The 25,096-nt window shown below is 41.2% G+C and overlaps 1 protein-coding gene across 1 annotated transcript; it reads right to left on the bottom strand.

The window, feature by feature from the left end:
• Positions 1–390: 390 nt before the first annotated feature.
• On the bottom strand, positions 391–22,727 carry gpr68 (G protein-coupled receptor 68). The gene is made up of 7 exons (XM_074691388.1): positions 22,633–22,727; positions 6,886–7,169; positions 4,618–4,767; positions 3,662–3,795; positions 3,350–3,572; positions 3,034–3,214; positions 391–2,027 (listed from the first exon to the last, which is right to left on the bottom strand). The coding sequence occupies exons 2-7, from the start codon at positions 6,982–6,984 to the stop codon at positions 1,582–1,584; spliced, it is 1,233 nt and encodes a 410-aa protein (XP_074547489.1). The 5' UTR covers positions 6,985–7,169; positions 22,633–22,727; the 3' UTR covers positions 391–1,581.
• Between the last annotated feature and the right edge of the window lie 2,369 nt (positions 22,728–25,096).

Below are 25,096 nucleotides of genomic sequence, written 5' to 3'. Positions count from 1 at the left end.
CCTGTGTCCCAGAGGGTGGGGACGCTGTATAAAACAGAAGGAGAAGGTGATGATTTGCGAACATTTGACTGTAAATTTAGCTGAAAACAGCTCAAATAGTAGTTAGGATAGTTGGGACAGTGTCAAAAATAAACAAAAGACTGGAGAATTGAACCCTTAAAAAATATTGGAATTTTAAGTAGTTTGACTGCTGACAGGTTATTAGCAGGAGTGGGTATGTCAGAAGAGCAGATTTCAATGAATCTTAAAGATGCTATGAGGGGGATCACACTTTGTGGCCTGGAGTCTAATGTAAACTGTCTTTAAGATATGTTTTTGTTTTGGAATTAAACAGAGATCATATCAAAATAACCCTCCCACTCAAAAAAAATTATAAAATAAAATAAAATAAAATAAAATCAAGTATGATTGAGAAAAAGACAGGGACAAGACAAAAATACTTCATTAATTCAAATAAAAAGAAGCGAGAAACAGAACCACCAGAAACTGAGAGCACAAAGAGCTTATGTGAAAAGGGTCTGACCAAACTTTTAAGATGTATCTGGAAATAAAAATCAGAAGCTGAAGAAAATGTTGTGTTTGAACTGGCAGACTTCACTGGAAAACCACAAGCAGCCTCTCTATACCTCTGAGAGTGAAGTAATGCGTCAGCACAGGAAACCTGCTTCACACACACCTGCTCTGTGGTCATCACCCCACAGAGTGGCAAAACTAAGGCCTTGCACACACTTTCATAAACTAATATCCATCCCATTCATTTTTAGAAATACTTAACACCAATAATTGCAGCTTGGAGCATGCCTAACCCATATTTGGCAATGTTTTTCAAATGTGAAACCTGTGCCAGCCAATCAGAGTGAGCCCTGTCATGTTTGAGAACAAAAAACTCTGTCCTGGTATATACATAATTTTCTTTTGAGTTTTTAGAAAACATTGTTTTTAGTAACATAAAACCATGGTTTCATGAGGCTGACAGGCCTGAACATATATAGATATATGTGGTTTCACAGATACCCAGCTACATGTGGCCATGGCCCAAACGTCCTGCCTGCAGTCAAGTCAAAGCATTAAAGGTGCAGCCTGTCTCGGCTTTTTGAGCCATTTTGACTTCAAATGTAAAATCAAAACTGGATCTGGATCAGTTTCAATGTTTGTCGTGTTGTCTTTGTGCTTCTTTAATCAAACATTGAGTTTTAATGTTCTGCAAACCATTAGGCTCTGTTAAATACTGCACATAGCATCAAATCACTTTGGGAAACAGGGTTGTAACTTCAGAGTTTTAAAAAGCAAACTGTTCATTGATAAAGATGATTTGTTATCTCAAGCTGGACCTGAAGTTTGACCCCATGTCACAGACAAAAGAAATGTACCTTATAGCTTAAAAACAAACTTACACTGCTCCCTCTTCTCTCAGTCCCCTCATGAGGAGTGAAACTGATAAATGAAACGTTTTCAGTCTGTGGTGGTTACAGGGTGATGTAAACACAGCTGGGCAGGCAGCAGGCTCACAGCTCACCTGTCAGTACAGGTTGGTCCCTTGTGCGTTCTCTCCTCATTTAATCTGTTGATCTCTCTGTTTCCTCAAACCTTCTCTGTCGTTTTGGTCCACTCTTCCATTGCAATCACACAGCTGGGCTTCCCATCTCCGTCCACACATTTGTCAAAGCCTCTGTTGTCCTGTATTAGTAAAGACTTTATGGTTTTGTCCTCAGTCTGTGTGATTAAAATGGTATTTTTCCCTGAGCTGTCTGTTTTAAGATTGTTCAGCGTGCTGGTATGATTGAGCAGCGTCACTGTCGGATGTCCGTTGTTGTCCTCGGTGGCGACCTCGTGGGAATCGGTGGTGGGGTTGCTCGGGCTGGCGTTGCCGCGGCGTAAGCAGCAGCAGAGCACCTTGCCAATGGGACGGAATATGACTCTGTACAGGCCACGGCGGGCGCTCTCGCTCACGAAGCAGTACAGAGCGGGGTCAGCCACGCAGTTCAGGGTGGTCAGCAACAACGACAGGTGGTAGTAGTTAAATATCCCTGGAGGGGAAGAGAACGGGTCACATGTCAGAGGAGGTATCAGTGTTTGGTTGTTTGTGTTTGTAAATTTGAGTATAGTACGCACAATAGTTACAACTAAATTATTTTTTATATTTACAGAGATGAGAAGTTCATCCCCTGCAATCAAGCTTCACACACAGAGAGGGCTGTGTGCCACCAGGAGAAATGCAGCCGCTGTCGCTCGGTAAGTGACGATTTTTTTGACCAATCAACGGTCTGCAGTGATGTAGCTCCACCTCCTGAGAGCGGATCGGTTCAGTCCGGCACTTATACGAAAGGGTCCCAAAAAGTGGGACGGGTTGTCTCGGTTATTTGGGGATCCACCCGGGAGAAGTCAGTGGAAACCACAAAATGCGCACCGTACCGAGACAAACCGAACCAGTGTGCTTAGTGGAAACTCGGCTTACGGGAACACCAGGGGGCAGAATAAGGACTTAAAAAAAGCATAATACCCCTTCTTTAACATTCATTGTTAGTGAATAAACTTCTTAAAAGAGGAACTTTAAACCACTTAGAGATACCTAAATCAAGACAAGTTGCCACAACATCATTTTGAGTTAGCTGCTTACACTTGGTAGCTCCATCAAACTCTATCTGGTGGAGTAATAACACCACCTAGTTGATGAGAGCTGTTGGAGTTTGTGGAAGTTTTGTTAGATTTCAATCAACAGATTATCTCTTGACTCGCTCCGGTAGATGAAATGCTGAATTCTAGTACAGCAAACTTATAGTTAAAGAGTGGGTATATGATGGCAGCAGGTGATGAGTTTGTAAAATGACTGTAAAAATAATGTTAGGAACACGTAAAATTTAAACCAGATAGGCTATGTGAACGATTTTAATATATTTGGACTAAATAATCATGTGATACACTCAACAAGAAAGTTACACATATGATTTAAAATGATAAAAGTTTGATAGGACAGCTTCTTCTCACAGTAAACACAGTTTGGAAGCAGATTTTGTTGTGAAAAACAGTCTTCACCTGCGATGAAGTTGCAGTCCCGCTCCAGCAGGGTGCGCACTAACAGGAAGACGTGGTATGGGGAGAAGCAGACGAGGAAGATGAGGATGGTGCTGCTGACTAACTGTCTGACTCTCGTCTTCTGATCCGGCTGAGTCCCTGCACTCCGACCCACAGCACGGAGGACGCACAGGTAGCTGACCTGAGGAGACGAAACAATACAACACAAATTTATTGCCAAATTTATTTTCTCTCTTTTAATACTCAGACTTTGTCTTTTAGCTCCACCTCCTCCCGCCTCTGACTGAAGGTGGTTAAAGAAGCTTTCTCTTCCTACCGACAGGATGGCGAGCGGGAAAATGAAGCCGACAGTGAAGCGGTAGTAGTTGATGGGGTACTCCCACGGCTTCATGGGGTAATGCTCGAAGCACACCGACTGGTTCTCTCTGTTTTGGCTCAGCTCTTTATGTCGGAAGAAGACGACCCCCACGGCGATCTCTTTTAACCAAATCAAGGCGCTGACGATCCACGCTGCACGCATCGAGCGAAGAGACGTGAACCTGGAGATGACCATCAGAGAGAGGGCAGGTGTTTTGTATTATTTAACTGTGAGGATGAAAACAGTGATGCTGCACCTCCTCTCACCCACCTCAAAGGATGAACCACAGCCAGGTAACGGTCCAGACTAATGCAGCAGAGGAAGCCGATGCTAATGTAGATGTTCTCGTAGAGCAGGAAACCACAGAGCTGACACAACCACTCCCTGTGACGCCAGTCATCATCCTGGAACGACATCGTCACAACACCAGACTCCAGGTGAGTGAAAACAGGTGAGTCAGACTTAAAGTGACCTTTCTGTGTGGGAGTTAAACACTAAGGTTTAAACAGAGAAGAGTGATAGCATCAAGTCTCTCTGCAGTATTCAGATATTCACAGAATGAGATATTTGAGGTTTATGAGATTTATTGAATTTAAGGTCTTAAACTTGACCTTTTTCAACCCAAAGAATCATTAAAGCTCTCAACATTGCACACAGCAAGATAAGTCTTGCAAGGACAAACATCATCAGTATCTTTTGTCTTTAGTCTACAGGTGGCTGTAGTTTGAAAGAGACCATGTTGGAAGAACTCTGGCAGGAGGTACCACAGGTAATACAGAATACTCTGGTGATGGAAGTGGCGGTTTCTTCTCATGGTCCATTCAGCGGTAGGCATGCAGAGACTGGCTGCACAGGCATCGTGTTTGACAAGGAAAGTATGTTGAAAATGACTTTCTCACATCATGCTGTGTCATTTTTTTATGCTTGATTAATTCGAGAAGTTGAAATAAGAAGCAGAGGATATCAATCTGAAACAGCTTGAAGAAAGCCTTTTTATCCCATCCATCCAAATAAGTTTGATCATCTGCAAGATTAGAGCGACTTCTTTTCTTATTCTTCTAGAAAACATGTAAGAAATCATCCAGGGATGGGCTCACATGTTTGTGATTAGAGTGGATTTCCTTTCTTAGCAGCATTGTTAGTTTCTAGAATTCAACTAAAACAGAAGAAAATAAAAACGTATCAAACAGGACTGGAGAGATTCACACAAGCGTGTTTTTATTCACCTGAAAGATGTACTGCAGCCACATGGGTAGAGACGCCAGGTACAACAGGTCAGACACAGTGAGGTTCATTAAATAAACTCCCAGCTCATTCTTCTGCTTCAGCTGCACAGCAGCGTGGTACAGGGAATACAGGTTAGAGGGAACACCAATCTGAAAGGAGAGAAGGTCACTGATCAGGATTTTTTACTCTTTTTGACTTTTTTTTTTGTTTTTCATGTTCAGGAAAAGTCTGCTCTTACAAAAACATAAATACATGGTGACTGCAAAATCAGAAAAAACATCACTTCAGGTGTATTTTCTTACTTCAAAACAACAAAACACAATGCAGAAGGAAAAAATAAAAAACAGAAGAAAAGCACAGGTTAGGTTCAGTGTTGATTAGGTTATGCCAACAAAAACACTTTCTTTGGATCAAATAACCCTCTTTCCATGAATAGTCCACAGTTCTAGGTTTATTCTTGCTTCTTGATGATGAATTATAATGAAAAGTTCTGGGCTCAAACCTCATCACCCCTAACAGATTAATCTTACATGCAGAATGCAAAGTGTCTTAAACCCCTGCTGGTGATGGTGTAGTTAGTCTAAGGTGTTGTTGATCTAGGGTGGTATTAAGAGAGCAGAGGGAGAGACCAGGTATCTCACAGTTAAAGATAGGGTCTGCATGTTTTTTCTTCAAAAAAATAAAATGTCAGCTTTTACAGGAATAACCCTGCTCGATCACCATTTCTGGGCCTGGGTGGAGAGTAGGCTTGATTACATTAGCCAATCATAGAGCCCCCAGTGTCCAAGTGAATTTGCATGTTGATTAGTAAGTGGAAGCTAATCAGAGGAGCCACGATAGTGGAAGTAGCACGAAGTAGGAAAGCCACATTCAAAGGGAAACAAAATGCCAAACTGATAAAACTGATTAAACTTTTTCCAAAATGAGAGTGAAGCTTGGCTCGACTTCCACTCGCTTTCAGGACCTTAGAGAGCAGCACGGGACGAGGAGCAGGACAAGTTGGTATGTGACAAATACCCGTGATTAGCTTGTGCCAACATGCCGGGTCAAGTGCACAGCCCTCGTGTCTCACCCACGTAGAAATGGGATGCTACAGGAGGTAGCTGGGCTGGTGTGTGTTCACGTAGTTATGGTCAACAGAGGCAGTGGGTGTGTGCTGCCGCTGGCACTGAGCCAAGGAGGGGTAGCCCAATTTTAAAGGTGTGTTTACTAACAAGCAACCAAAATTGAGGTGAGGTGAGATGATGATGAGGTTACCTAACCTACTAATAGATAAACCTCATGGAGAGCTTTGAACTGTCACAGACTTATACATTTGTCTTATCCGTGATTAGAGGTTATCAGAGGCCAAATGCAGCAGCTGAGAGCAAAGAAAATCAGTCTTATTGTTGCCTCGACAAAGCGCACCAAGCCTTATCATGCTGCTCACATGAACAGTCAGAGCTAAGAATGTCACCAAGACACACCTGTGTGAAGGTAAGGATGACATACTCCAAAATTCGATCACAAAAAAACAATGGAGGCGCTGGTATCATCGAGCAGTCTCCGCTGCATACCTCATGAGGCAAGCGAACGGCTCTCAGGTTTGAATCCAACCTGCGACAACTTTGCCAAATATCACTGTCCACTCTCACCCTAGTTCCTGCATCATCCACTTCCTGAGAAAAAAAACTCTTCGAGCTACAATCAGAAGTAGAAGACAATCTCAACAACACAAATGACAACAATGGAACTAATGGTGTCTGAAACCAAACCTTTCATTACAAAGCAGCACAACCACGGACACACTGGGGACAAAGTGTCAACTCTCACAGGACTCTGCACTGACAGCTCAGAGCTGACGGCCCCCTGAGAGCGCTCAGCGGGGCGCTGCTGTTCTGTCAGACTCGTGCCATAATCGAAGGGAGAGCTCTTAATTAACTTGAAGAAGCATCATCTGATGAAACAACACTTAAAATCAGCTCAGAGTCTGAGAAGTGTTAGAGCGCTATCTCTGCCCTGACTGTCTTCCTGTTGATTATCTTGTGGCCACATTAAGCTGACGACAGAGCAGTGAACAGGAACACATCGAGCTCCTTTTGCTTTTCAGCATCTCTGCTGCATCTCTTCAGGAAGGAACTCGTCTTTCTAAACCTTAAGATGAAACAGTTTCCTGTGTCACACTGTCCTCTTTTCTCTCTTTTCACCTTTGTCCCCTTTAAAAAAAACAGGTAGACATCTCAGCTCTGCAGCTCAGGTGTTACACACATGCACACACACACACTTACCAGAAGGACGAGGATGTACACACAGGAGAAGACGTACTGGTGGATCTCATGGCTGATGGTGCAGTTTATCACCTCCTCCTCTGACATTGTGATCACCATCACACACACACATCAAACACACACTGACACACTACTTTATCTCTAACATACACACACTCACAGTAAGGTTTTCAGACATGTTCGCACATGCAGTCGTCTATACTATAACCACACGCACACATGCACACACAGCTCTTCATGATGAGGGGAGACCTTGTGACCTTCAGTCCAGTTTAGTTCGGCCGCTGTGGAAACACAAGAAATAAGCATTATTCTTACTTTATGACATTAAACTGTGGATTAAAGTTGGTTCTCTGAAAATAAACCAGACTCAGAAAGTGCTGCAGTAAAGCAGTCTGCATTGAAGCTTCAAAAACCACCACATCCCTCCTCCAGACTGACTTTCTACAACATAAACTTCTTCTCATCATTCATCTGACTCACCATTAGCAGGTCAGGCTAACAGTCATCACCTGAACACCTTCACAGCTCCAGCTGCTCCCTCTGCATGTCTCAGTACCATCAGTCTCACAGCCCAAACATTGACTGGTCTAAATCTCATCCACATACTCCTCCCACACTCTGACATCGTGCCAACGTCAGGCGTGAGCAAACATTCAGCCGTTAAAGTGGGACATTATAGCTTGATTTGACCTTTCGAGTTTTTACACAAGGCTCAGAACATCATCGTAGCTGTGGTTTCCTGTTGACTCCTCTCTGTAGATATCAGGGGTGTGATCACACTGTTTGTTTGTCCAAAATCACAATTTACTGAAAGATTAGCGGAAGTTCGGGAGAGTGACTACTCCATGTTCCTTTATATCAGTGTGGATGTCTTTATTCTCCTTCCGCACCAATTATTAGAAATATTCACCAACAAGACTTTAACAAGGCCCTTCTGACATACTTTACTGAATCTTGAGAATCTATTTCAACAATCTCTCCTGACTTGGATATGAGCCACACTGACTGGACTGATCCTCATTAACTTCTTATTCTAAGACATTACAGCATCACAAAAAGGGCTGAATCTCTAACAATAATTACAGCCAACTGTGAAAATATCCAAATATTCCAATCAGTGTCTGTCTGAAATACATTATCAATCACCCTCTGATAGAAATACTCACTTTAGTTCATAGACTGTGTTTTATTCAGGTGACTTTTCTAAAAATGTGAATGTCTTTCTGGAATAAATACTCCATTTCTCAAGAGAACCATCACCCACTATAAGGAAGATACAACTCTTGCCACGACGTGCCTTCAATCTTCTTTTTAACACCGGGATCCAATGTGACAAGGTAATGTATTTATTTGTAGTTTAGAAAGATGACAACAACCAAACTTTGTAAACTCAGTTTGTAGTGAACTTTAGTGTCCAGAGGGAGAGAAGACTATCTGTAATGTTTAACGTTAGTGAAACCTGGTTATGTCTACCAGGGCTCTTCTACCAACTCCAACCTCACCAAGCAGAGCTAACGTAACCTCACTCTTCATTTTGAACAGACCACTGCAGAATAACTGCTGACTGTGGGTTGGAATGAACATTATCACAAACATCTTAAACCATGTTTTAGCCCATGCTCTATCACTCTCTTGTTCAGCATTCTTCTGCTCTTCTGTCCTTTTGACAGTCCAGCTCCAGGGTCCACAATGACGACTTAAGAAAAACAAGAAATCCTTTACAGGACAGTAAAAGGACAGATCTCTTTTTTTCACTCCACTACTTTGCCAGATAATTCCATCGTGATTGGTGGTGTTTCCTCGTTGTTATTCTGGTGGTTTCTTGTTCTTACCTGTGTTTTCTTGTGCTCAGGTACTCCAGTACTTCACTATTTCAACAATGAATTCAGCTGAGTTTCATGAATTACTCTGAGGATTACAGCCAGCCATTTCCCTGCCTTCACTGCCTGCTGCCTTTTGAAATTGAACTGGTCGCTTTTTCGCATACCTGTGTTAGTCTCTTCTTTGGGGTTTGACAGAACTAAAAGCTAACATCAAGATCACTTAGAAAGTCCTCAATGTTCTTTTTAAGGCCAATAATGAGTTACATATTGAGAGAGATGTGTTTGATGCATGTTTTAGATTAAAATTAATTAACAAATAAATGTAAAACTTGGTAACAGACTTTAGAATTACTAAAACACACCTGAAGTGGCATTTACTCTGCCTCAGTAGAGTGAATGGTGTGCATCCTCTTCTTTTTCTGGTGGATCACAGACAAACTCTGTGCTCAGACTGAACTATGTATTTTAATAAGGAAATCCACTATCTCTTTAAATCACAACTACTTTTGGTTAAACCTCTTCCTCTGATCTAGTTTTAAACATTGAGATTTTGGTTTTCTGATCATGGGTTTATTTAACATTATATGAAAGCATAACCAGTCATCAAAGTGTTTCAAGACATCTTGAGATGTGTCTTCAGACACATTTGTTTAAATGTCTTAAGATATGTATAAGATGTGCTTATAAACATGGTCTTCAGATGTTTTAAAACAAATAAAAGGAAATATGTCTTAAGACATCTTAATACACTCAGTGTCTTCAAGACACAAAACCTAGTCTGGGTGCATCCCATGCCATGTCCTAATACATGAGTGGGGTATCAAATTTTTGTCTAAAGTCGTCTTAAGACGTCTTGATGTAAAAAAAAAAATGTCTGAAAACATCTTGATTTTGGTTATTAAGATGTCTTAAAACGTCTTGAGACACTTTGATTGCTGGGTATGTGAAGGGGCAGATGAAATGAGACTTTTTCTTCTTTCTGGTCTTTTTCATTTCTTTGAGATTTACTTTATTTTTATATTGTACTTTTTATGTCAACTTGAATTAAATAAAGAAAAAATAAACTGAAAATATTTAAACTCTGCACAAGTTAACATTTTCTCCCCTTATGTTTTGGAGTTAGTTTCATTCACTGTTCTTTGTGTCAGTGTGTTATATGAGCAGTTTTATCTATATATCTACAGTTTGTGCTCTGCATTTTAATTCGTCAGCTCTTATATCTCACTCAAGTGCCGGCACGTTTAAACCAACGTGCATCAAAAGCTCTAAAAAAAACAAATGAACACCAGCACAACAATCACAAACATTCAAAGTCTGCCCTGTTTCAGGATGAGAGTGGGACTTAAATCTACTCCAGTGTTTACAAGAAGTGCTTGATTCAGTGAGAGTAAGCTGGATTTATGAATAGCATCTGAGTGCAGCGTTTCTTCATCTGTGTGACCTGGAGCTCCGGTGAAACATGATCAGAGTGGATGTGAAGCCTCTGAATATAAACTGCTCTACATTTCTTTGTTTTGGCATCCCAGCATCTTTAGACTGGCTCCATAATAACATGTTATAAAACCATTTAGAGCCACTTCAACACCACACGCTGAAACCACAAGCATCATCTCTATTTCCCTCACACCGGCTGTCCCTGTGTATGATTCTCTCCTCCTAAATAAACCACCAGCATGCAGATTAAGGGACAGCTGGATAAACTGTGCATTCTTTCAGGGTCAGGCTGACCGATGTCTTTAACTCTTATTCAGCCAGGTGATTGGAATAAGTCAGAAAACAGATACTGAAAGGAAAAACAGGCCATCTATAGACAAATCAGATATGTTGACATTGTTAATGACACATCTCTGTGTGACTGACACACTTTCCTCCATACAGCAACTAGGGATGCATCAATACCGATCCTGGTATCGGGTATCAGTGCCCCTCAAAGCTGGATCAGTATTGGTGGGAATAATGATGCCAATCAGGCGACCAGCTGAATGCCTTTTTTTACTGGCATTACCTATGATACATTTCCCTTTTTCTGCATTACCAGTCTACAGGAAATAAAAGTTTACAATTGAATAGAATTTCTTTACGTTCTGAAGCTTTGTTTTCACCAAAATGCTGCCAAACAATTTAAATATTTCTTAGTCTAAATAAATATTAACTTCAGTAACTCCATCTACTCAATACTTGCCTTTTACCCAAAACATTACCAGTCTTATCCCACAGTAGGGCATGCAGCTTGTTATTCAACACAGGTATTGGATTGGTATCAGTATCTGTATCCATATCGACTGATACACAAAGTCCAGGAATCGGTATGAGTATCGGTATCGGAACCAGAGAAGTTGGATCGGTGTATCCTTAACAGCAACAACTCCTCCAAGCATATTGTGATTGTCACCAACACTTCAGTCCTACTTTAATGTTATACTTCCTTTCAGCAGACTGGCTGCTACAATTTGGTGTTAGTTGCAGGTTTGTTTGATAATTTGTTTCCTGACAGTGTTCAAAGTTATGATGATCCAGTACATATTTCATATTCTGGATCTTAGTATCCAGAATATTGCCAGGATCTGGATCGTACTTTAACATCTGTCAGAAATTATGGTGACCTCGTCTTGTATTTTTTTACAAAGCAATCTGACCATCTATGGTGGAGTTATATACACATATGGTGAAACCAGCCCTATCTCACAATGATAAAGAATCCTTTTTAAAATGTCCTGGAGCCAGACGGTGATCCAGATCAACTCTAAAATTTAATCAATTTTTTCTTATCCTATTTGGAACATTTCCTGAAAATTTCATAAATGTCTGTTGGTTACTTTTTGAGTTATGTTGTTCACAAACAAACAAACAAACAAACAAACAAACAAACAAACAAACAAACAGACAGACAAACTCTCCCAAAAACACAACCGTCTTGGCAGAGATAATAAGATGAAAAGACAAATTCACAAAGCAGATGGTTAAATAACTGCAGAACAACCAGCCTCTCTCTGAGCTGAACACTTTGCACATATGAAGTTTACCTGTTAAACCTGGTGGTTTTACCTGGATGTGTGTCCGGTGTGTAAGCCCTTTTCTCAGAGCAAGCTCCAGTGTATCGCTCCAATATGATCAGATTTCTTTCGATCGACTGAGTGACACAAATTAAAACACAACTCTGTAACACAATGTGTGTAAAGTAACAGACTTTAAAGAGTAACTCTGTGGTGGTGTGAAAACCTCTCTCCTCCTGTTGCTGAGTTATGGGTCCGTCTCTCTAAAAGCACGGCAGACAGCTGATTAATTCCCCCGGCAGCTACGTTTGATTAACGACACACTCTCAGGGAAGGAGCAGGGCCTTCTAAATGCAGCTCCTCTGCACCTCCACTCTGTTCTCAGCTAACCTGGAGGCTCTGTCACATTAGACTACATCAAAAGGTGTGCACTGCAGACGTACTGAGCATGTGCAGTGCCTTTGGTGATTTTTCACGACTTGTTTTGCTCACATGGAAAGAGACAGTATTCAAAACTGCTCCTGGAGAATTTATCTGGTGCACACAGGGCACTAAATGATCTCTTCAGCAGGACTTTGGGAACTCTGTGCGATGGGTTAGTGATTCGACCCACACCTGACTTCAGGGATGATCAGTGTTTGATCCTGCTCGGCCAAAATAAAATGATTTCCATGTGATAAAATGTAATCAGTAGAGAAATAACTTCTCTCCTTCCAGCCCTCTGAGGAAATCTTCTTCATTTAGTCCAGCGGCTGTGAATCATCTTCATCCCTGGTTTGTTTTGATTCATAGTCCTCTTCTTCAAACGCTCTGCCACAGATCTGATTCATGGTCTACACGTCCAGGAAGCAGGGTGACATATATCTCACTAAACTGTTTATTTACCTGTGTCATATCCATCAAGAAACACATGTTCAATGCTAACACAACACGTGATGGAGGACGGGAACATGTAGGCCGGTCCCACATGTGAAGATGATTCACTCACACCTAAAGGATTTGAACTCACTCTCATTGTTATTAAAGCTGCAGGGTCAGATTATTAATCCATTTAATGATCTAAAGAAGGGTTAGTTCATCATGAATTGATTGTTTCACTCATTTTGAAAGACAAAAGCTCAACATGTCTGTGCAGAGTTTGAGAAATTTGCAGCTTTTTTTGTTGTTGTTTTTTGGGCAGTTAGTGAAACAACAGCTGAAACTGGTATGCATCACTTTGGGCTTTTTCTAGCTGCAACAGGTGTTTTTCTTAATTCTTTTGAATTTCACAGCCTCAAGCATAAACCTTGAATTAAATCTGAAAAATAATAAATAAGCAAGTAAATACATTTTTCTTAACTTCATTTCAGATCTTGATGGCACAACACAGGGGTCACACAACAAGATATAAGTCAAAAAAGCTGTTATTTCTGATATTATCCTGACAGATTTCCTGAGGTCTGAGTAGATATGAGTGGTAAAAACTTTAATTTAAACCTCTGACTTACTGACTTGTCAGTGGCAAGAAATGTACAGCTCAAAACAGATCACAGAGTCAGCAGGTAAAAAAACACACCAGATTTTCAGATGTTACCTTCCCTGCTTGTTAACGTCTACATGCCTCTGTTACTTACACATCACTCCAGTCCAGTAAACCAGAAAACTTTATCTTCACTTTGAAAAACTGCCAAACTGTGCTGACACCACCAGACCTGTGGGACTTAGATATTAATAATCCGCATGACTGAGTAGCAAATCTGTTGACTGGTGAGCCCGATGTTTGGGAGGAACCCAGAGGATGGCTGAGGACGAACTCTAAGAAATAACTCCAACTCTTACTCTCTTATGGATGGACCATGGGAGAGTTTTTAGCCGCCTTTCCACCAGGCAGTTCGGTCCAGTTCGGTACGGTTGGGCAAGGTTTGGTACAGTTAAGCCTGATCCCGTTTGTGTTGCCACAGCAAACTGTACCCCCTCGTGGTAAGCCAGATGCAGAAAGCTACATCTGTTAAATAATAGCGTGACACCATAGCAGCGCGACACAGTGTACCCCCTAATAAATCCAACAAAGAAGAAAAACGCAACACAGTAAACAAAGAGCACAGATGGAAGACATCCAGCAATTCGTCCTCTTTGTGATTGTCATGTAGCTCTTTGATACAAACAACAATCAAGTTTTGTTTCAGAGAAGTCTGTGTGCCGCCAGAAAAAATGCAGTCGCTGTAACAAGGTAAGTGACAATTATTTCCACCACTCAACAGTCTGCAGGGCTGTAGCTCCACCTTCCACGATCAGAGCGGTTTAGTCTGGCACCCCTACAGAAGGGTTATTTGGCAATCTGTCCCGGGATCAGTCAGGAGAAACACTGTAAAATGCGCACCGTGCTGAGACGAACTGAACTGCACCGCTTTGTGGAAACGGGGCTTTAGTGTTTCCTAGTGTTTCTCTCACACACCAAATGAACAAAACAATGCAATCTGTGTTACATGTGTGACGTCTTAAGGGGGGTTTACTATCTTTTCATGTGGCTGAGCCTTTAAAACAGCAACAAGTCATTCATCGGAGAAACACTACCAGGTCTGGGTCACACAGACTGAATCATCCCTCACCAACCGTCCTGTACATTTTTCTGTCTAACTCAGGTTAGAGGTTAAATCATCTGAGATGCTCTGTTTCTCCTGTTGCATCTCCTCACAAAGATCAGCCCTCAGAAAGGACATGGAGGGTATGTAATGTGTGCACATCCTGCTCACTCCACTGTCTGATGAGCATGTTCACAGAGAAGAGATCAGAGGCTGCTCAAAGCATGACTCTGAGAATCATCAGGCTACAACAAGAGAATGAGTAAAGTAAGTGAGCCGCTTACTTTGGTACTTAGTCTTATCATTTCTTGTTGATCTGATAATTTATGGTAAAAACAGCCAAAGCATCATTACGGTTAGCCCCAATCTTTTGAACCAGCTAGTCCTGCTGAAAAGCCTTTGTAGTCTGCTTTTATTTGACTCTGGGGCTGCTGCCTGCCTGATAATTCAGCCGTGGTCAGTAACAAGCTGTAGACACTTCTCCGTAATAAGCTGCAGTGTAGCTTTGCACAGGTCGACAAAAGTAAACACCCATATGTCCCCTCTGCTGCCAAATACTCCCATCACAGCAGAAAAAAATAAACCTGTGAAATCATCGTACCTCAGCATTCCAGACAATTCTCCCTGCATGGTTCTCCTTCTGACAGCCTCTCCAGCATGTTGTAAATAAAAAATGAGCTGCACATAGGCCAGCTGAGGTTCATAGAAGTCTTGCCACCTGAGTGGTGGGAAGGCAAAAATAAAGCCTCAACTACAACAGGGTTACATTTCAGCTCACTGCCAGTTCACTGCCAGAGCCCCGCACACCTGCCACCACCACACAAACACACAGAATACTAACTAAGGCATCCTCAGAGGCTCTGAGCCTGAGTCTAATTGTTTACTGTCTTTTAGCCAATGAGTGAACCACAAACTTATCAGACAACAGAGGGAGAGGAAAGGCAACAGGTAAGAGCTCAAAAAGAGAGACGTATGAAAACTGTTTCAGATCATCTCATGTCTCTGAAACTTTTTCCAAGTCAATTGCTCAAGACAAAACATTAAATGACGTCACTCAATGCTGTGGTTTACTGATTTGCTGCATTAAGTACCTCAATGTGCCCGTACCTTTGTGTTGGGTTTGCTTTACATTCTGTTCAGTTCTTTCAGTTCAGAGGCTTCATGGGAACATCTACCATAAAACTTCTGAGGGACCTGGGAGTTAGGGGCCACAGCCAGTACACAGCTGTCAAAGCTGCGTCAGAGGCAGCTGAAAGAAGCAGCCAGTGCCTCTGGCTGAAGAGGAATGATCTCGGCTGGGCCCCCAAGTAATGCGAAATGAGGTGTGCGATCAGCCAAAGTGACTCATGACTAATTGGGCTTGGGACGCAAGCTCGGGTCTGATCAGCCTGCAGCTGGCCACCTCTGGAGAGGGTGTATAGTGTTAAAGACCGAAACACCCTATGACCCAGAGGAACACTACTGATGATGCATACTCGTAAATTCATTCCGTCTCCAAGTCTAACATCCACCATCCACCGACAAATCCACCAATTGCATGTAGTCGCACAAGAATAACAACATCTCATTCTGTGTTTTCTGGAATCAGTTGACGTTGTGATTTTTTTGAGCTGTATTATGACACGTTACATTACGTTGCGTTACATTGCATTGGTTTACATTGCGTTTTGTTGCATTGTGTTACTTTGCACTATGTTACATGGGCTACAGTTACATTGCAGTAACTATACATTGTGTAATCAATCACGTTTATTTATTTATGGGCACATTAAGGAACTCAGTGTAATGTCAGGTTGTCTTACGTTCTGCTTTGTTATGTTAAGTTACATGTTACCTTAAGTTGTTTCGTCTTACGTAACATTATCTTACGTTACACTACATAATGGTGCTTGACATTACTTTGCCTCACGTTACGTCTTATCTCATTATGTCACGTAACATGCCGCATGGTAGGTTTCACCACTTCACATTACCTTGTTTAATGATTGACAGGGTCAAGTTATGTCATGCTGCTCTGCTGCCTTATGTTCCTGTGCTGCCCTACGTTACAGCCAGTTACTGTATGTCTAGTTACTGTACGTCACATTACATTACGCTATGTTAAGTTGCTTAAGTTCAGTCACATTACATTAGTGATGTTTAACTGTTTATGTTACCTTAAGGTGAATCACATTGAGTCACTGCTGTGTCATGTTACGTTCTGTAGATCATGTCCTCCTTCAACTATTCAGATTAAGGTTTTTCAGAGGCACCCTGTACCTCTCTTGAGGACCTCTTAAACTTCCTCTCAGTCCATGATGGAGTCCAGACCTCTTGTTGGAGTTTTTGAGGCCCTCTAAGCTGGTGTCTTAAAGGATCCTCAAACACCAAGGGTTGATGTAGGACTCATGCTGAGAACCAAAACAACCCAGTCCAGAAATTTTGTGGAGGCCTAACCCCTGAAATCTGCACTAGGGTCTCAGGTGACCTCAGTGGCCCAGGTGGAGGTCTTAGAGGACCCCAGTGAGTTTAGTGTAGTGAGATAGGCTTTAGGGTCCAGATGCATCATGGGACTTCTCAAGACTACAAAGAGCACTGCAGCTCTTCTGTCAAGATTGGTGGGCCCCCTTTTGCGCCACCAGCACTGTTTTAAGACCAGCTGGACTCTCCTTGGGGTCTCTGGCAGTCCTCAGTCCCCACATTTAGCACTTCCGCCTGCTGTATTCAAAGCCACTTACATTACAAACAGGCTTCCTCTGCCTTTCTGTCTGCGGAGCAGCAACAAGGCGCTCTCATGGATGAATGAGGTTAGTGTATACAAAGAGCAACTGCACTCCGTCCAACTGGTGCCCAATGTCCGGGCCTGGACCCAAGGGGAAGGAGAAGGAGATGAAAATAAGGGTGCCTGAGCTATCCAGAGGAGCAATTACAGCTGTTATCTGAGCGCTGGAGGAGTTCTGCTGGCGTCAGCAAATCTGAATACATCAACACATCAGTCACACTTACAGAAGTTTGTGTTTGGACGTCTAGATTGCAACTAAATGACTGTATTTCCTGTTGGTTTTTCTCTGACTATGATTGAATATTTAATAGGATTATCTCTTTGTCATCTCTTTGTTACTCTTTCATTGAGCTTCATGCTGTAAATGGTGAGCACTGATGCTTCAAAGCAACAAAGTGCTTTTTCAATGTGGCTGCTCCTCTGTTCATGTCAACACAGTTTACTAGAAGTGAGTCAGTCACCGACCGATCGCCTGAGAGAATGAGTCTCCATGTGATGGATGGGAAGTCTAAAAACAGGCTGGGTTCAAAGAGCTGCCGGGCTGTTCCTTTGTTTTTGTGGCTGAGGAGTCTGAACCTGGGAGCCAGCTGATGGATCCCTGGGAACTCTGAAACCAGCTTGTTAATCAATGTCAGTCAGACGCTCCGAAGTGACACTGTGCAGTCCAACTCTGGTCAAAGCCACACAACCGTCCTCTCCACACTGGCTAAGATCAAAAACTTTCAGAGATACCATCTCTGTGTGGTTGTGTTTAGAGGGAAATGTGTTGGACTGAGAAAGAGGAAGAGAGAAATGATCACAGCAAGCAGCCTGCAGCGATGTGTCAGATTGCTGGCTGTGAAGATATAGGTCTGTTTTGTGCTCTGGTTGGTGGCCTGGTCATTTATTCACTTAATCAGTCACTCAGTCAGTGACAGTGAATGACTGATGGACAGAGGCACTCAGTAAGCCTGCAGCCATGATGCGTGCTTATAGCATCATCAGCTCAAAATAATCTGATTTCACCTCCAAGAAATGCATCACAAGAAAATAAAAAAACTTAATCAAAGGTCAGATCTGTAAAACATGTGACTCTAAGTGTATTTAGAGTTTCCTTTTATAAAATGTTTACTGACACAGTGACTTTTCTAACAGGAACTTGCTGGACTTGGTTTTTTTAGTCTGTTACCATTCAAAGCTCTTTGACAAGAAATTCAGATCTTAACAACACGGTGTCAAAGCAATTTTCTCCCTGATGTTTAGATTTGGTAACCTATCAGATCTGTGCCTGACCACCTTGATAAAGAGGAAGCTAAGCCACACAATATGGCTTTTGATTTGCCGTTTAATCGTTCCAAATCTCACCTCAAGAAGCTCTGACGCTTGAAAGTCTGCAGAGAGATATCAGTGATACTGAGCTTTGTATGTCACCACCCATGAGACATGCATCTTGCATCAGACACTCGTCTCCACAGAATACACCGCTTTAGTTCCACTTTGAATTATTTTTTTCATGATAATTGCAGCTGCATCAATCCCAATTCATCTGCAGCATCAGGTGAAATCTTGTCTACAGAAAGACTTTATCCCCTACATGCTGACATGGTTACCTGATACCAGAATAGAGGAAAGGATTAGTAACAGCTCAGTGCATGGTGGTGGTAATCTTTAGATCGTCGTGCATGTAGAGCAAAAACTGAATCTTGTGCTGCTCATTAAATGTAGGGATGGGCGAGTACTGGTATCAGGTATCGGGCTGATACTGCCTTATTTACTGTGAAGGCTGCTGATACCAACGGTATATTTCCCGGTTACTCAAGGGGAAAAAATCGTATTTAATCTTTAAGTCCTCCTTGCCAGCAGTTGGCGCTATATTGCTGCGGTTAGACACCACAGCAAATGTGACTCAGGTCCTGTTTAGATGACATGAATGAACCAGGGAGCGTTAACAGTTAAACTGTTTTACTTTGCACTTTAGTTTACCTTAAATAAATTACAAAAACTGAAAGTTTTTAGTTTTATTTCGCACTTTTGTAACTGTTTCAAAACCAAATTGTAAACTCAGAGAGAGTTGTTTGTGTCTTCTTTTTACTTCATGGCAGACAGACTGTGCTGCCTTTGTTCAAAATGTTAGTTAATGTGCTGATTGAAAGTTTATTTATCTAAAGCAGTGTTTCTCAAATTGTGGTCCGCGGACTACTAGTAGTCCGCCAGTGCCCCCTGGTCAGCAAAGACCGTGAGGAAAGAGGGGGTGGGGGTTCGGCTACTACGCAAATTGATAAAATCTACAAAAATTGGTTCACAAAAGCAGTGAGTATTTAAGTAAGAAATTTTAAGTATTTTGGAATAGTGTATCAGAAATATAGTAATACTCTGATTTTGAGGTCCATTTTCTCCCTCATTCTAAAAGGAAACAACAAACAAAATACCAAACTATGAGGAAATGAGTGCACTTTTTTACTCTAGTCTCTGAATAAAGGGAATTAAAGAAATAAGATGTATAATTTAATCATATAAATAATTGGCGTATAATCCATTTTCAAAATAATCGTTAGTTGCAGCCCTAGCAAGCTGTAACATGTATGATTCGATGTATGATTTATTCTGGGGCTATTTAGCTCGCGGTGGTCCGCAAGAGTTTTCTGGAGGAATAAGTGGTCCTTGGTCTGAAAAAATTTGAGAAACACTGATCTAAAGTACTAGTGGTATCAGTTCTTGTATCGGTGAATACTCAAGAGAAAGTACTTGGTCTGGAAAAAAAAGTCTTGTTGAACATCCCTAGTAAAAACGTTTAAATTGTGATTCTCTTCTTTTATTTAAGCTGCGTAACTGGCGAGATGTGATGGGACAACTACTGCTAATATGTTGTATGACAGAAAAGGATTTCCTGTCTGCAAACGTTTAATCTAGGTTGAAAATATTTCTACTTTTCACTTAGTTTCATGTCACACTTACTGCTCAATCACACACATATCTATTTAAAGATATGTGGCAGCAGAAGAAGACATCTGCTAAACCGTGCTCACTTACCAATGATTTTGATAAACACTGTTTATCCACGTAAACCACAAAGTGAGGCCACAACAACACCGTAAAACTAGTCCAGATGTGACTGAATAATCTGAGGGTACCAGATGTACCAAAACGACTTTATGTGTTAGGCTGTGCACATCAGTCCGACACTGTAAAGAAGTGAACACTGTGCACGTGAAAGTTTAGTCAGTAACTCTTCAATGCAGGTATTGAGATTTCAAAGTAGAAATGTTTCTCTGACTGAAGGGCCTCTGACTGTTCAGGATATGACTCCTTAAAACTCACATGCTTTTTGTTGTGGTGACACCTCAGATTATTTTCTTTAGCAGCAGAGACAGTTTGGTTTCAAATGAGGCACACAGGTACAGCAAAAGTTGGCACTATAAATCCACACTTTTCAGTCTGTTCTTCATTAAAGCAGCATCTACTGTCTGCTTAAGGCTCTTTGAGAGGGACATTTCCTAAGCTTTAAATATAATCAGAAAGCCTTTCTCCTGATTCTGTTCTCCACAAACTTAAACACTGAGTCATTTGGGTGGATGCACAGCTTTGAAACATCACAAATATGAAACCTAAAATTTGCAATTGCCCCCTGGTGGCTTGCTGCAGTACAGGTCATGACAAATACAAAAAAAATAATTTAGAATTGAAATAAAACTTAATTGATCAAACAATAATATATTACGGAGAATACTACTATAATTTTATATATTTAATGAGAGCATCTGGCCCACACAGGGTCAGTTTAAAAAACTTTTGGCCCTTGGAGTAATGTGGTATAGGACTCTATTGATTGCAGTGACACCTGTAGCCAGAATCGGAAGTGTTTAGGATAACTGTTTCCCATGAGCATTATCACAAACTGTCGTAAAGATGTGGCTCTTGCCAAGGCATGCATTTGTTTTGGAGGGCAGACCTTCTTTTTGACACTTCTTTTCTTTGTTCAACTTTTCCCAGGATGTAAAGTGACAAGGTAACATATCTATTTTTAGTTGCATGGCACTATTGTATGAAAAGTGGCAAAAAAAAGCTCTGTAAACTCATTTTGTAGTGTAGTTTAGTTTACAGAAGGTTAGCGGACTATTTGTTGAGTGTTACTCAACAACATTTTGAAATAACACATTAAAATACTGATCATTATATTTTGAACATGCTGTAAGGAGAATCTGATTAAATTGGACAACAGCGCCACCATTTGGCCCAAAATCTCACACACATTGTTGAGAGGACAGGACTTTCAACAAGGTGTGTGTGTTTGTTTTGGAAATGAATGGAGAAACAAACAATTTCCTTTGTTTTGGACAACTTTTTACCAGATACAACACAAGAAGGTAAGATATTGATCAGCTGTTACTGTTGTTTGAAACCAACGAGCAAACTTTGTCAGTTTGTACCGTAGTTTAATAGCGCTACTGCCAGTTGGTGCTATAACGTATCTGTAGAGTAATGTGACAACAAGCAAATTTTGCCAGTTTGTACTCCTGCAGAGCTAACATAACCTCATTTCATTGATAGACTCTCAGGTTTGAACAGACCACTGCAGAATAACTGCTGAATGTGGGTTGAAATGAACATTAACACAAACGGTTTTGCCTTTTAGACTTTAGCTGATTTTTTGGCCTTTAGCTCAGGTTCTGTCACTCAGCATTGCGTTTCATCAAAAAGCATCAAACAGCATTGGGAAATAACTAATATTGGTGCTGATAATCTCATTTTAAAGTGTAGATTATGATCAGGTATTTATCTAGAAGGGAGACTTCTTCAAGATCACTTAGAAATTCCTCACAGCCCCATTAGCTTGTGGATAATGAGCATGCAAATAAACAAAAGTGAGATTATTTCAAGATACCGTATAAATTCCTCACCCTTTAAGGGGTTATGACATTTTTCCAGTTATCTTAAGAAAACAGAGAAGATAAAATGGGTTTAATCATGACCAATTAGGGCTTCCATACACATTCACATCTAGTCCAGCACATCTTTCAACTTATGCTGTATCTCACTTACTGAACATGACAGGTTGGATAAACGTTACCATCTCAACAGGTTAGAATGAGTACATGCTGCACCCCTCCCTTTAGACCCTGACACTGTGCCTGTGAATGAATATTGCATGAAGCTTTATGAAATAATATGAGAGGAATGAGAGCAGCTGTGTGAAATTCACTGAACCTGCAGTTTTTCCTACACACACACACACACACACACACACACACACACACACACACACACACACACACACACACACACACACACACACACAGAGTGATGGAAAGTGTTTCAGTCGTTGACTCCAGCAGCTGTCACGACTTAATGTTAGGATAAATAATTAATATCTCTGGTTTGGAGAGCCTGTACACAACATCTAAAGCTCCCAAACAAACACGTGCTAGCTCTGACGTCTAATGAGCCACATTCAACAGGAAGGAGCTCTGACCACCAAACGTCGGTAAAACACACTGAAAATACCACAAACACGAACAAAAACTGCCCCTAATTTAACTCAGGGGGTAAAATTATACACAGAAAGCTCCCAAGTTCATCCACCTGTTAGTAAAACACCTGAATCTGATACAAAGAGGATCATGTCTTACCCGGTCTGTCCGGTCTGAAGGTCTGCATCAGACTGACCACCGAGTCCCTCTGACTGTCTCCCTCTCCTTTCTCCCACACAAACACGAGCGCGATTTTTCCTCTGTCTTACACGCACACACACACACACACACACACACACACACACACACACACACACACACACACACACACACACACACACACACACACACCGCAGATGCCACATGTGCGCTTGAGTGAAAAGCTTGGTGATGCAGAGAATAAAGGAAGCTCACACACAGGGATTTTTTTTTTCTTTCAACCTCCCATATGAATGTTTTCAAGTCGAAAAGGTGGCACAGTTTGAAATTTTACGTCTTAGTTTTTCATTATGATTTAAATGTTGTTTCCCATCATATTAGTTGATGTGGAGGTTCCCCCTCCAACCAGATCACTTCAGGTTCACTGTTTTAAAGAAGCAAATGAGAAAGTGGTATCAGTCTTTAAAGCTGCAGTGCAGGGTTTTTAGCACCTTTGAAAGCAACTCAGAGAGCTACAAATGCTGGCATCAGTCTAAATACACTGAGCTGCTGCCGTGTGATTGGCTGATTAGACATTTGTGTTAAGGAGTAGTTGAACAGGTGACCTTGATAAAGTATACCCCTTCAACTGTTGCTTTGTTCACAGAAAGTTTGTTAATGCAAGGTGGCTCAGGCCATGTCCACATGAAGCCGAGTATTTGGGAAACCGCAGTTTTACGTCACTGAATGTTTTCTAAAAACTCTGGCCAAGGTGAAGATTTTGGAAAACTCCAGTTTTGTGTAGACGCTGGGAAACACAGTTTTGGGTTCTCAAATGTCACAGCTGAATGACGGGGGCTCATCCTTATTGGGTACGGGTTTTGCGTTGGAAAAAAAACTGCCCATTATTGAATTAGCATGCTTCAAGTCGCACTCAGCAGCGGATTTGCCCACTGCATGTGGACGAAAGTATTTTTAAAAACCTGGAGATATTTGTTTTTGGAAATACCCAGCTATGTGTAGACATTGCCTCAGTAAAACTTCAGTGGCAAACTAATAAATTGACCTATGTCTAAGTCCTTCCCTCCAATGTGATGAGCCAATCAAAACACTTAAGGCCATTCCATACTCTTAGGCAGTGCAGAAAGTCATGTTTTTCTCCAATTTTATTAGGTATTTTCTGAGACTTAAAGTTAAAAAATAGTCAAACAGTGCTCATGAGGTACATGCACTCCTGACACAAAGTATCCTGTGTTAGGGCTACAGGGTATATTTTTTACACTTTCCTAAGCCACAGCTCAACAAAGGAAAGTGTCTTCTTTGGATGAAATTGTGCAGTAGACCACAACATCAACTCAACGTGAAAAAAATTAACAAGGACGTCTACATCTGTTCTAAGGTAAGTCAACATTGTATTTGAGGCAACATATCATCACTTTTCTGTTAAGACATATAAAGATATCTTTAACATCTATATAGCTAAAGTTAGCCTAACGTTAGCTCCTAGCCGTAGTGTTCATCATGTCTCTTTATTTGTTGGGAGTTCATCAGCCTATTTTGTTCTAGTTTTTGTTCTTTAGTGATCGTACATCACTGTTAGCTGTTGTCCAAAAGGCTGTAGTTACACAAACATTAGCATTTGGAGCTTTGCTTCATTAGCTTATCTGTAATAGCTGAGATAACAAAGGTTGGCAAATGTTATGCTGAATGATTTAGTGTAAACGCTGTAGCACCAAACTAACAGACACACTCTTGGTAAAGATGGTAAAAGATAAAAAAGTCATTCGATTTTCTCATGACCATTGCCGATTCTCGATCTTGTTGACTGGTTATGGCAACAAAATACAGTTCATCACGTTTTCACTGAGAGCTGTACATTTTGGTTAGTAATTGAAGCTTTTAATCGACTTCCTCAACAATAAAATGATTCATCTATCCCTCCAATGTGTAGTTTTGGTGACTTCGAGATGATCTGTGATCTTTCTGTCTCCAAAAATCCTCAGTAATATCCTACGAAATGTGTCCTACTGTGACACCTGCCCCAGCGCCTGTCACTGAATGTTCATTCTCTGAGTGAGTGGAGGGGGCGTGGCTTAGCCATAGGTCAGTTGTGTCAAGGACAAGCTAAAATACTGCTACAACAATATTTTTACTCTGATTAATCCAAGACAGTCATCATATAGTAGCACCAAACTGTTGATATCTTCATCCAAACATAATGCAGTGCTCTAAAGGTATTTCCCCTTCAAACTGAGTCACCTTTGCTACGTGACTCCTCATGATGGTGTTCATGATAAAAATAATAATCCTGCACTTTAAATGTAAAGGGCTCTCTGTGTTTGCTTATTGTGACTCATGATCATCTTTAAATACGTGCCATGTAGCTTATCAATAATTTGTGTTCATGAGGAGATAGTTACCTCATAGGTTCCACTCCAAAATGTAACAATAACAAAACGGCACAAAATGAATAACGTCTACTTTC

This window comes from Halichoeres trimaculatus, unplaced genomic scaffold (assembly GCF_033239565.1).
Source record: "Halichoeres trimaculatus isolate MK-OKI-2021-1 unplaced genomic scaffold, fHalTri1.1 fHalTri1_scaffold_17, whole genome shotgun sequence".
NCBI lineage: Eukaryota > Metazoa > Chordata > Actinopteri > Labriformes > Labridae > Halichoeres > Halichoeres trimaculatus.
The sequence above is the reverse complement of the archived record's forward strand: the minus strand, read 5'-3'. Positions and strand labels throughout refer to the sequence as shown.

Coding starts and splice junctions, on each gene's coding strand:
- gpr68 (XM_074691388.1), bottom strand. CDS start 6,984: ATGGTGATCACAATGTCAGAGGAGGAGGTGATAAACTGCACCATCAGC. Junction 3,573..3,661: donor GCTGTGGTTCATCCTTTGAG/GTGGGTGAGAGG, acceptor GGTCATCTCCAG/GTTCACGTCTCTTCGCTCGA. Junction 2,028..3,033: donor GGACTGCAACTTCATCGCAG/GTGAAGACTGTT, acceptor CTTCCCCTCCAG/GGATATTTAACTACTACCAC.